The 10458-nt window shown below is 38.5% G+C and overlaps 1 protein-coding gene across 1 annotated transcript; it reads right to left on the reverse strand.

Annotated features, from left to right (window-relative positions):
- Window positions 1-426: 426 nt before the first annotated feature.
- On the reverse strand, window positions 427-5379 carry LOC117336205. Its single transcript, XM_033896652.1, has 4 exons — window positions 5309-5379; window positions 3340-3481; window positions 2660-2771; window positions 427-2291 (listed from the first exon to the last, which is right to left on the reverse strand). Exons 1-4 carry the CDS (start codon window positions 5340-5342, stop codon window positions 2190-2192), a joined length of 390 nt encoding a protein of 129 aa, XP_033752543.1. The 5' UTR covers window positions 5343-5379; the 3' UTR covers window positions 427-2189.
- Between the last annotated feature and the right edge of the window lie 5079 nt (window positions 5380-10458).

Raw genomic sequence — 10458 nt, forward strand, 5'->3', positions numbered from 1 at the left:
ATGTAAAATCCGCCATTTCTTTACGTTTTATTGGCAAATTTCTCTTCAGCTTCAGGCGAAAAAATATCGAATGCATAAGACACGGAATAATTGTCGCATGGAGATAAATCATAACCAACATATAATATACATTTATGGGGGATTTCGACGTCCCTGATTAGGCCAACACAAATAGTTGTAATTCCATTTATACTGTTAGCTAATGCTTATCTCAAGTCTGGATATTTCCTCCAAATCATTACTGTATTGATAAATATAAGGAATGAATATACATGATTTTTTTTAGAAACCAAGCTATGAGTTGATTAATCCCTGTATAAAGATATGCCAGCATTACTCATAACACCAACCGTTTGCTCACGGGTACGTTTCAAGGGAGACAACTCGTTCTCATTTCGCTGACTCAACAGAGACGTAAGAACTAGATAGATTTAAAAACAAAATTTTATTATACATTTTAAATGACTGTCTAGAGCTGTATAACAGGACAAGAGTAAATTACAAAAAAATTGTACTTATTCAATCTGCATCAATAATAATTCTATCAGATACAAAATATTTAAACATTAAACAACTGAATATGTATTGTTAAGAGGTATTGATATTTGCAGTCTGTACTTTAACAACTTTACAACCCTCACCATTACTTGTAAAATAGATTCATAACCAATAAATACAGTTTTATATAAGTAAAACAACCTATGTATAACAAGACTGTCGAAATATGATAAACTATTGAATAAAATGTTATTCTATCATAAAAAAAGAGATAGAAAAGCAGAAGAGAGACATTCTAAATATACTGTATATGCATTATATCAAATTTATAGAAAGTACAAAGAAAATATTATAAACTTCTATGATATCTACTGACAGCACAGTACTTGATATGAATAAAATTAAACATGATAAATAATCACACATAAGTTAATTTCATTAGAAAATCAGAGTAAAAACAGCGCTTTTTAATCCAATTCTATGGACTGTAATAGACAGAACTGTGTACACATTGTATAATTATTACCAACTAATTATGAATTAGGAAACTAACTATTGAAAAGACCATAATAGGAATTACAAATCACCACTACCTAGCATAAGAGTGTGAAATTGCCAAAAAAGATTTTTTTATGATTCTTGCAGAAAACCCCAATTGAATTTGGTTTAAAATACATTTTATTTCTATGCAGATATTTATCAATACATCTTCCTCTATTTATTTAATGTACTGTATATAATGTTATAGACTGTATTTACATAACAGTACTTACCCCCTCCCTACCTTACAAACTTACTCATTACAACAGCAGTTCTTCCCAGTGATCTAACAATGTCATAATCATTGTGACCTTTGGATAGAAAGTTATATTGTACATCTTTCATCCTGAACAAGAAACAGTTTCGTTTTAACCTTAAATCTGAACCAACTCAAGACTTTACATGACACTTTCATCTGTTTTGAAAAATCAAAATTGAAAATGATACTAAGTAGCAGGCATATATTGGACTTCTCAAGAGATCAGTATTGAGCCTTTTGCTCACAGAAGGAAACAATGTATCATTTGTCTATAATTACAGGATACAGGTATCTTTGACAGTGTACAAACACACATTTTGATTGTTTAATTATAACAATGCTGATATTTAATTATTATTATTAATGACAATGCAGGAGCATAGAAGGCACAGTGGTATATACAGATCTAATGTTTAAGCATAAATTAGGTGAGCAGTTGTCTCCCTTTCCCATCCAATTTTTTGTATACAGACTATCTTCCATTTCATATGATTATAAAAGATCCTCTATACCTACAAATGTATTGTTAAATTACATGTGTATGAAAAGCAAAATTTATGTACATTGTAAATTTTTGAAATACATGTTATGGAAATTTTGGAAATAATTACATATTTGGCAGTACATGTAATTCAAAATACATGCTGGCAAAATGGGAGGCAACATGTAGGGCTTAACATCAGATTGTATTAAGACATGGAAAATTAACATTAGATTGTATTAAGATATGGAAAATTACAAAGTGTTCAGACCTATAGATCAATTACTCAATTGTTAAAATATTTAAAATAACTGATCAAATATTGGACAGCAATCATTATATCATTCTTTAAGTTACCCTTTTTATCACATCGGTGGGGATTATTGTAACAAGGGAGGTAACTCTACATGTCTAAGCATCAGGATCTTGGTCCAACCCAGACTTAGACAGGGCGACATCCCATGAGTACTCTTCTTGTTTCTTCAGAGTTATTATCACCTTTTCCTTATCATACTGAAATAAATATAAAGTTATATTCTATCATACTGAAATAAATATAAAGTTATATAACTCCACAATTTAACATCAACTGTTATGGATATGTGGTATATTGAAAATCATGAGACATGTAATAAATGTAACCTAGTTTATCTTCTTATACATTCACTGTCATTGTTTGAGAACTTACCGTAAATCTACATCCACACAAAGGTAAAGAGTTCCGGTATATTTTGAATATTATCATTTTTTACAAATTAACTGTTAAACTTTTTATTAGACATTTTCCCTCATATAGCCACAATAAAGACCATCCTGAAAAAGCACAGCAAATTAATTCAATTTAAAAGAAAGATATCAGATTTTTACCAGCAGGTACTTACTGAGACACTTGAGGCATCTTTGTCTATCAGACTAGGTAACTTATTAGCCTTGTATTTGAACTTGGTGACTTTCCCTTTCTTATCTTTGACTTCAGCTGTCAATTCAAGGGAGCTGATAAAAAAGAAACGACCAATCATATTTCAGCCTATTTTGAGAAATAAGTCAAGGAAAGAATGTGTTGTTTTTGCCAAATATATCTACATTCCAGATAAACTGATAAGGAATAAACGCTTTAGAAGCAGGTATTGAATATATCATGGAGAGCATGATAATCAATTTTATTTAAATACCTCACCTCACTTGGGATTGAACCAAAAACCTCTGGCTAACTAGTCTTACATTCAACTGATCGAGTTAAAGGGAAATTCTTTTGAGCAGAGCGGTGTATTGAGGCTTGTATTTACTAAGGTTAGAATTGAAATACATACATGATAGCAATGGTATTCTTCTCAAGCATAATTCTATATTTTTTTTAGAGCTATATATGTATAATATTCTCCCTAACCAATGAGCCACAACTCTTTTTGGGGATCCACATGAATACACTCAATGACTCAAAGATAGAAAATCTGTAACACAAAAGGTGTCTTCAGTCTAAACAGATAGTGAGCAGATAAATTTCCAGTTATCACATCCATATTACATTGATCAACAAAGATCTGAATTAAAAGGTACTGACCTCTCCTCTAGTTTAACATTGACAGTGCAGACATCCTCCTTAAGTTTTTTACTGCCCATGAACATCATTGATTTCTTAACCTGAAGTCCTGGAATAAGTACCTGGACCTCCGCGTTCGACAGGTCTTTGTCTTTGGCTGCAACTACAGATACAGCACAAACGGCTTTAGTACAAAATTGTATGTAATAACTCGAGAATTTGAAATGTTTAGAATTATTTAACCTGTATTCAGTACTGTTATTTGTTAAAAAATAAGTAATAAGTTATATGTTCTAAAGGGCTGTCGTTTGGGTTTCTTAATCCTTCATTTTCTCAAGGGTTTCACATTACATGTATTTATGTTTTCATATTGTATGTTCCTTTTTAGGTACAGATGTATATGTTGTAGTTGATATGCAGGCAGTCTTGTGTTCAGATACATATAGATGTATGCATGCGTGTGTGCCCGATTTAATTACATATTAGAGATCAAACAAACAATTAATCATAAAAGATTATCATTCACTGATGGAAACAATTGACATCCCATTACAAGAACAGAGAAAACATGTTGCTGTAGCCGAGTTCCACAACTGGAATCAAACCAAGGTCTTCAATGTGACAATCTATAGCTTTACCAACTGACCCAAAGATGAATGGACGCAGAACAACTCCATTTTTATTACTGTTTAACATTTTGCACATTAGGCAGACTGACCTGCTCATTTTACACAAAGGATCGTCTTGGCTATTCTTGTAAACATCAGATAGTTCAAATTTCCTCTAGTCCCAAAAGATAGACAAGATCTCCTGTGCCCAAACCAGATATCTGTCCATCAAACTTCATGTCTAACATCTGAGACCAAATGAAAGTTGAACTAATTCTACTAAATAGCAGCACTCATACCTTGGATAATAACATAAAAACCCAAGGGATGTTTACCTAATGTTTTAGTGCTACTATTTCTAGAAGAATACCAATAAATTTGTTTAAGAAAATCAGATTCATTCTAGCATGTGCAATCTATCTGACCGAATATCAAAGTCTGGTGTCGAACCAGTGGAAACTCGGGTTATGATAAACAATATTTTTTTTATATAACCCAGGGACAAGTGTAGTCTTATATAAAAAAAATAGCCAGTTATACTTATGTGATTGAGACACTGGAACAATGAATAACCATTGAATGTATGGCCTAGTTTTTTCACACTTTTCTTTTTCCAACAAAATCTCCACCTACATGTATGACCTATAGTTTCTGAACCTATAAATCAACTACTGATCTTTTTTGGAAGACTTTAATCTTTCGGTCCATGCTTATTTCATATATGTAACATTTGTCATGCTACCTATAAAGGTATTTCTGGCTATTTTGAAATGATAAGTCTGGTCATGCCCCTGTGATATAACTTTAGAATCAAAGCGCTATATATATTTAAAGTTGGGAACTCCCTCGGAAAGTCGAGTTTCTATTTTACAAGTCTACTTCTTTGTATTTTATGATTGAGTGTGCCCTATATAAAACATCAAATGTTCGGATTATGGTACATTTTATTGAAAACCACACCTATGATTACAGCATGGTTTTCATAAACACTTTTTGATTGAACTGTTTTCGTTTTTCGACGAATTGCTTGGAATTCCCAACCTGTTGTCAAGGAAGTCGAGGAATGGATGTTCAGAGTCCAACTTCGCCACTATTTCAACGATAAGTGATTCGTTTTCATAGAGGTCATGAACAAGATAAAACCAAGTAAGATTCTTCAATATATACAGATTTGTGGATAAAAGGACACTGGACACGATACAGGTTTTCATATTTTGGCTAATTTGTGTGGGCGTTTCCACATATTATCCTCAATATTCTTCAAGTGAAGCGCTGATATCTCCAATATGGCACTATTTTGAATCTTTAATACACTAAAAAGTGTGTTAAATAACTAATATCACAAAACATGTAAGCTATTTGACGGACTAAGTGAAAATTACCAGTAGGTGTCAGTGTCTGATCGCCGTCGGCCATCGTTGAAGGTTTTTGATGAGTTATACCCCTTTGCGTATTACCACTTCCGGTCAAAAGAAAACTGAAAGTAGACTCAGAAATTAAGTTTGGATGACGTATTATTCCACCTGTAATAAAGAACGAAACATGGGCATAGTAAATTGAATAGTTACTAAGCCTTCCAATACTTGAACACATGATGATCAGAGGGAATTTTATGTCATGTACGTATTTAAAATTCTACGGAAGCCAGTGAGGGTCACAGCGAAAAAATATATGTCGTAATAACGACTTATAGTATCTCATAATAACGACTTAGCTATGTCGTAATAACGACATAGTATCTCGTAATAACGACTTAGCTATGTCGTAATAACGACTTAATATCTCGTAATAACGACTTAGCTATGTCGTAATGTAACGTTTACGGGGTGTCGTACCCGGTTGATTCCGGGATAAGGCGTGTTAACAAATAACTAAATAGAGCACGAGCTGCTTTCCTAGCAGCTAACAACACTCTCTCAATTTATAATACTTAATTAATAATATATACAATGATTATATGATTCGTTTATATACAACGCATGCGTCTAGCCTGACGCATGAGCCCTAAACAACATATATATACGGTTTATTTATTACTGGTGCGTTATTTTCCGCACAGTAGTGTGTACCCTAATAACAGTAATGCTACAAGAGTTCTGATTAGGCGCTAAAAGACCCAAGGATCACTTCCTATCAACACGCTGCGTCCTGTCCAGCTGGAACTATTCATCCAGCCAGGACCCCGGCCGCGAGATATTAAGTATATTGCCTTGTCCGCTCATACGCCGCTCGCCAAACCCTGCACAGGTCGAAAAGAGCAACGCACGAGCCAAGACAACACTACCAATTGGTATTACCCGTACCTTGTTGTATCAGTCTTCTCTTGAACTCGCCAACACTTCTACCAGAACTGGGGTGAACACTGACGTTCTCGGCTTTTTATACCCTGTCAGAACAGGAAGTCTCGCTCTAAACGAGAAGCCTCGTTCTAAATAATCGCCATCGTGGTTCCCACAGCGTTTGTAACAATAGAGTACAAAAATCACAGTAAATCAAGCTCCGAATTGACATTGACAAACACGGAAGTATTTACAGTTACAACAATAAAGGTAAGGCTATCTGAGCCTTCTAACATGTATTACTTTGATTCGCTACACTACCCACGTCTCCGATGATACTCGTCTCGAGTTCGACAATAATAAACAAACATAAACTAGCGATTTCAAACAAAAAAAACCATATTTATTGAACTGGGTATTTTGGTCTTTGCTGTCTCTTAGGGCTCTTCTGGCACTTCTTCTTCGGTAATCCGGTAGGTTCTGCCATTCTCCCTGAACCTGGATACAATAGTCCGTCGGATTTTCTTCATAGGAACAGCATCTGTTTGAGTTGCGACAGTGCATCGCCATGGTTCTACGGGACTTCTCACAGCGACCGACGACTTTGGTTTAGGTTGAAATACCGGCAGAGGTACCGTCCTCTTTCTCTTGGGAGCTTCAGTTGCTCGTGGTTCAATTGCCAGTTTCTGATTGTCGGCGGGTTCAGGAGTTTTCGTAGATTTGGCTGGTGTTTCTTCATCGGAAGAAATGTCCCCAATGAGGTCACCCGGATCCTGATTCTGCCAAACGCCCTTGCTGCCCAGCGCATGCTTTAGCTCTTGGTGCCGTCGGAAATCATAGGACTTATCAGTGCCGTAAGAGCAGCCATCAATGGTGCATTCATATTTCTTGTCCTTGTGTTCTTTACAGCACTGCATGATAAGTTTCTCCCATTCCTGCTCATTCTCCTGTAATTTCTTACACACAGGGCACCTACATGTATGTGTCTTCCTAGGCGTAAGCTTGGTATTAACCATCCTGCAAAGAGATAAAAGGGGAATGCATTCAAGAAAAGTTTTACACTTAATGCTGTAAATTGGATTTCCGAAATCGACTATTCATTGAATTCGACATAGTGATCCTTGAACCTTTCAGGACGCTTTTTTAGCCTAACTGGTCTAGACCTACGGTTAACGATCGCATCATCTAGCTCAACGGGTGATACCCCCTCGTCATTGATAATGACGTCTTCAGGAATTTCTACGTTCTCTTGCTCTTCACCCGAGGGATCTACTTCCTCATGCCGATTACTGCTGGATTCCTCGCCCCGCAATACTTGTCTTGTATGGGGACGCATGCGGTCACAATGGACGACTTGTGGTTTTCCTCTGAGACCACAGTCTACTTCATATAAGACTTCTGAGACCTTTCTCAATACTTGATAAGGACCTCTCCAAAATGAAGTGAACTTCTTGCTGGTTCCAACCTTTTTGATAGGGAAGTACACAAACACTTCGTCGCCAGCTCTAAACTTTCCCCATGAGACAGATCGATCATGATATCGCTTCTGTCGTTGAATTGCTCCAGCTATGTGTTTCCTCGCATGCGTGTGCGCTTCTTCCAAGCGTTCCTGTAACTCCCATGCCCATATGGTGTTGTATTGTTTCTTCAGTGGGTTGGGAAGCTCATACGCAATATCCAGCGGGGTGCTCGTTTCTCGCCCGAGCATCATCAGATTTGGCGAGCATCCTGTAGTCTCGTGGGCTGATGAGCGATACGCCATCATAACATATGGAATGTGTTGGTCCCAATCTCTGTGATGATCCTCTACATATGCGCTCAACATAGTGGCTAAGGTTTTGTTGAAACGCTCCACCATACCATCTGATTGGGGATGGTAGGGAGTCGTTCTCGTTTTGGTGATTTGTAACAAATCACACATTTCTTTGAAAACCTTCCCTTCGAACTGACCTCCTTGGTCGGAGTGGATGTATGTAGGAACTCCGAAACGACTTATCACCTCTTCAACAAGAATGGTAGCAACGGTTTCAGCCCTGAGGTCTGGCATAGGAAATGCCTCTGTCCATTTACTGAAGTAATCGGATATGACTAGAATGTGCCTGTTTCCGTCCTCAGTTTCTGGTAAATCAGTCATGATATTGAGTGCAATCCTCTCCATGGGCATACCTGAATGTACCACTTGCATTGGGGCTTTTTTCGTCTTCGACGGATTTTTCCGTTTGGTGCACGCCGCACAACCAGCGATGTACGCTTGTACATCTCTTTGAAGTCCCGGCCAAAAGTACTTCTGTCTTACCTTTGCCATGGTTTTGCTAACTCCAAGATGCGCACCAGAGCGGTTGTCATGTAGACCTTCTAGAATGTTTCTTCTCTCCGTCAGGGGCACAACTACCTGTTGTATACTGTATTTTTGTCCTGGCGGTGTCCAAGCTCTACATAGCAAGTCTTGGTGTATAGAATGCAATTCCCATTGACTCCATAAACACTTCACAAAGAAGTTGTGTGCTGTGATATCCTTATAGGATGGCTTCTCACCCATTTCTAACCACTTTCGCACGAGTTCAATGTCTTTGTTCTCCTGCTGTCTCTGCAGCATCGTATGGACATCGTCCATTTTAACGTCAGTCGCATCAGATGTGCACTTTAAGGTAGAAGCGGCATTCTCCTGGTTGTTCGTCCAGCCACATTGTTTGCAGGGGTATCTGCTCAACGCATCCGCGTTCCCATGTTTTGGACCTGGGCGGTGCTCCACCTTCATATCATATTGACTGATTACCTCCATCCACCGAGCGAGCTGCCCTTCTGGGTCTTTAAAGTTGATGAGCCAACGGAGGGAGCTGTGATCAGTCCTAACTATGAAGGTTCGCCCATACAAGTAATGCCTGAAATGTTTTAGATACTGTACCACCGCAAGCAACTCTCGCTTGGTAACACAATACTTTCTCTCGCTTTTAGAGAATGTTTTGCTGGCATACGCAATCGGTCGTTCCTCCCCATCGAAAACCTGGGATAGAACTGCACCAGAGGCAAATCCACTTGCGTCTGTGTCCAAAATGAACATTTTCTCGAAGTCTGGTAAAGCGAGAATTGGTGCTTTAATGAGCGCGTTCTTCAAGGTGCTGAATGCGTCACTGCATTCCGTTGTCCAGTTGAACTTGGTGCCCTTCTCCGAGAGCCGATGTAGCGGTTTCGCAATCGCTGCAAATCCCTGAATAAATCGCCGGTAGTAGCTGCATAGGCCAAGGAAGGACTGTACTTCGGTCAGATTCGTAGGCCTGGGCCAATCTTTAACTTTAGCTATCTTCTCGGGGTCGGTAGATACCCCTTCTCCTGAAATAATGTGTCCTAGGTACGCGACCCGTTTAGAAAACAGTGTGCACTTCTTGGCTTTGAGCTTTAGTCCCGCAGCCTCCAGGCGATCAAACTCTTTCTCAAGGTTCTCAATCATGTCCTCAAAGGTACTACCAACAACGATAATATCGTCCAAGTAGATCAGACAAATCTCATAATGCAGGCCAGCGAGCACACGTTCCATTAGACGCTCGAACGTGGCAGGCGCATTGCACAGACCGAACGGCATGACGCAGAATTGAAAAAGGCCTTTACGTGTAGAGAAGGCTGTCTTCGGTCTATCTTGTTTGTCGAGTTCCACTTGCCAGTACCCAGAGAACAGGTCTAGTGTTGAAAACCATGCGTTACCCGATAGATGGTCAAGCGATTCCTGGATTCTCGGCAGTGGATATGCGTCCTTGGAGGTAACGGCATTGAGTTTGCGGTAATCTACACAAAACCGTGTTGTCTTATCTTTCTTTTGTACTAGCACAATACCAGACGACCACGGCCCTGTAGATGGCTCAATCACCTTTTTCTGTAGCATATCCTCTACATGCTTGTCCACTTCACCGGTCATATGGACTGGTACTTTGCGCCATGGTTGTTTTATCGGCTGCACATCTCCAGTTTTTATCTGGTGTTTTACCAACTGTGTACGTCCGAGGTCCAAGTCAGATGACGCAAACAGATTTCTTCGTTTAGCTAAAACCGCTTTAGCCTTCTGTATCTGATCCCCTGTCAAATGCTCACGAGACCTCTCAAGTAGTTGATGTAGCTGTTCATCCAGGTACGCTGTGTCCGCCATTGCTGTCCGATCAGTGGTTTTATGGTTTATACGCTCCACTGGTGAGAGCTGTCCAACTATTGTTCCTCCGTATATCATTTGTGGCTCCTCTGTAACATTCATTAGTCTTACAGGA

This window comes from Pecten maximus, chromosome 10 (genome assembly GCF_902652985.1).
Source record: "Pecten maximus chromosome 10, xPecMax1.1, whole genome shotgun sequence".
In the NCBI taxonomy this organism is placed as follows: domain Eukaryota; kingdom Metazoa; phylum Mollusca; class Bivalvia; order Pectinida; family Pectinidae; genus Pecten; species Pecten maximus.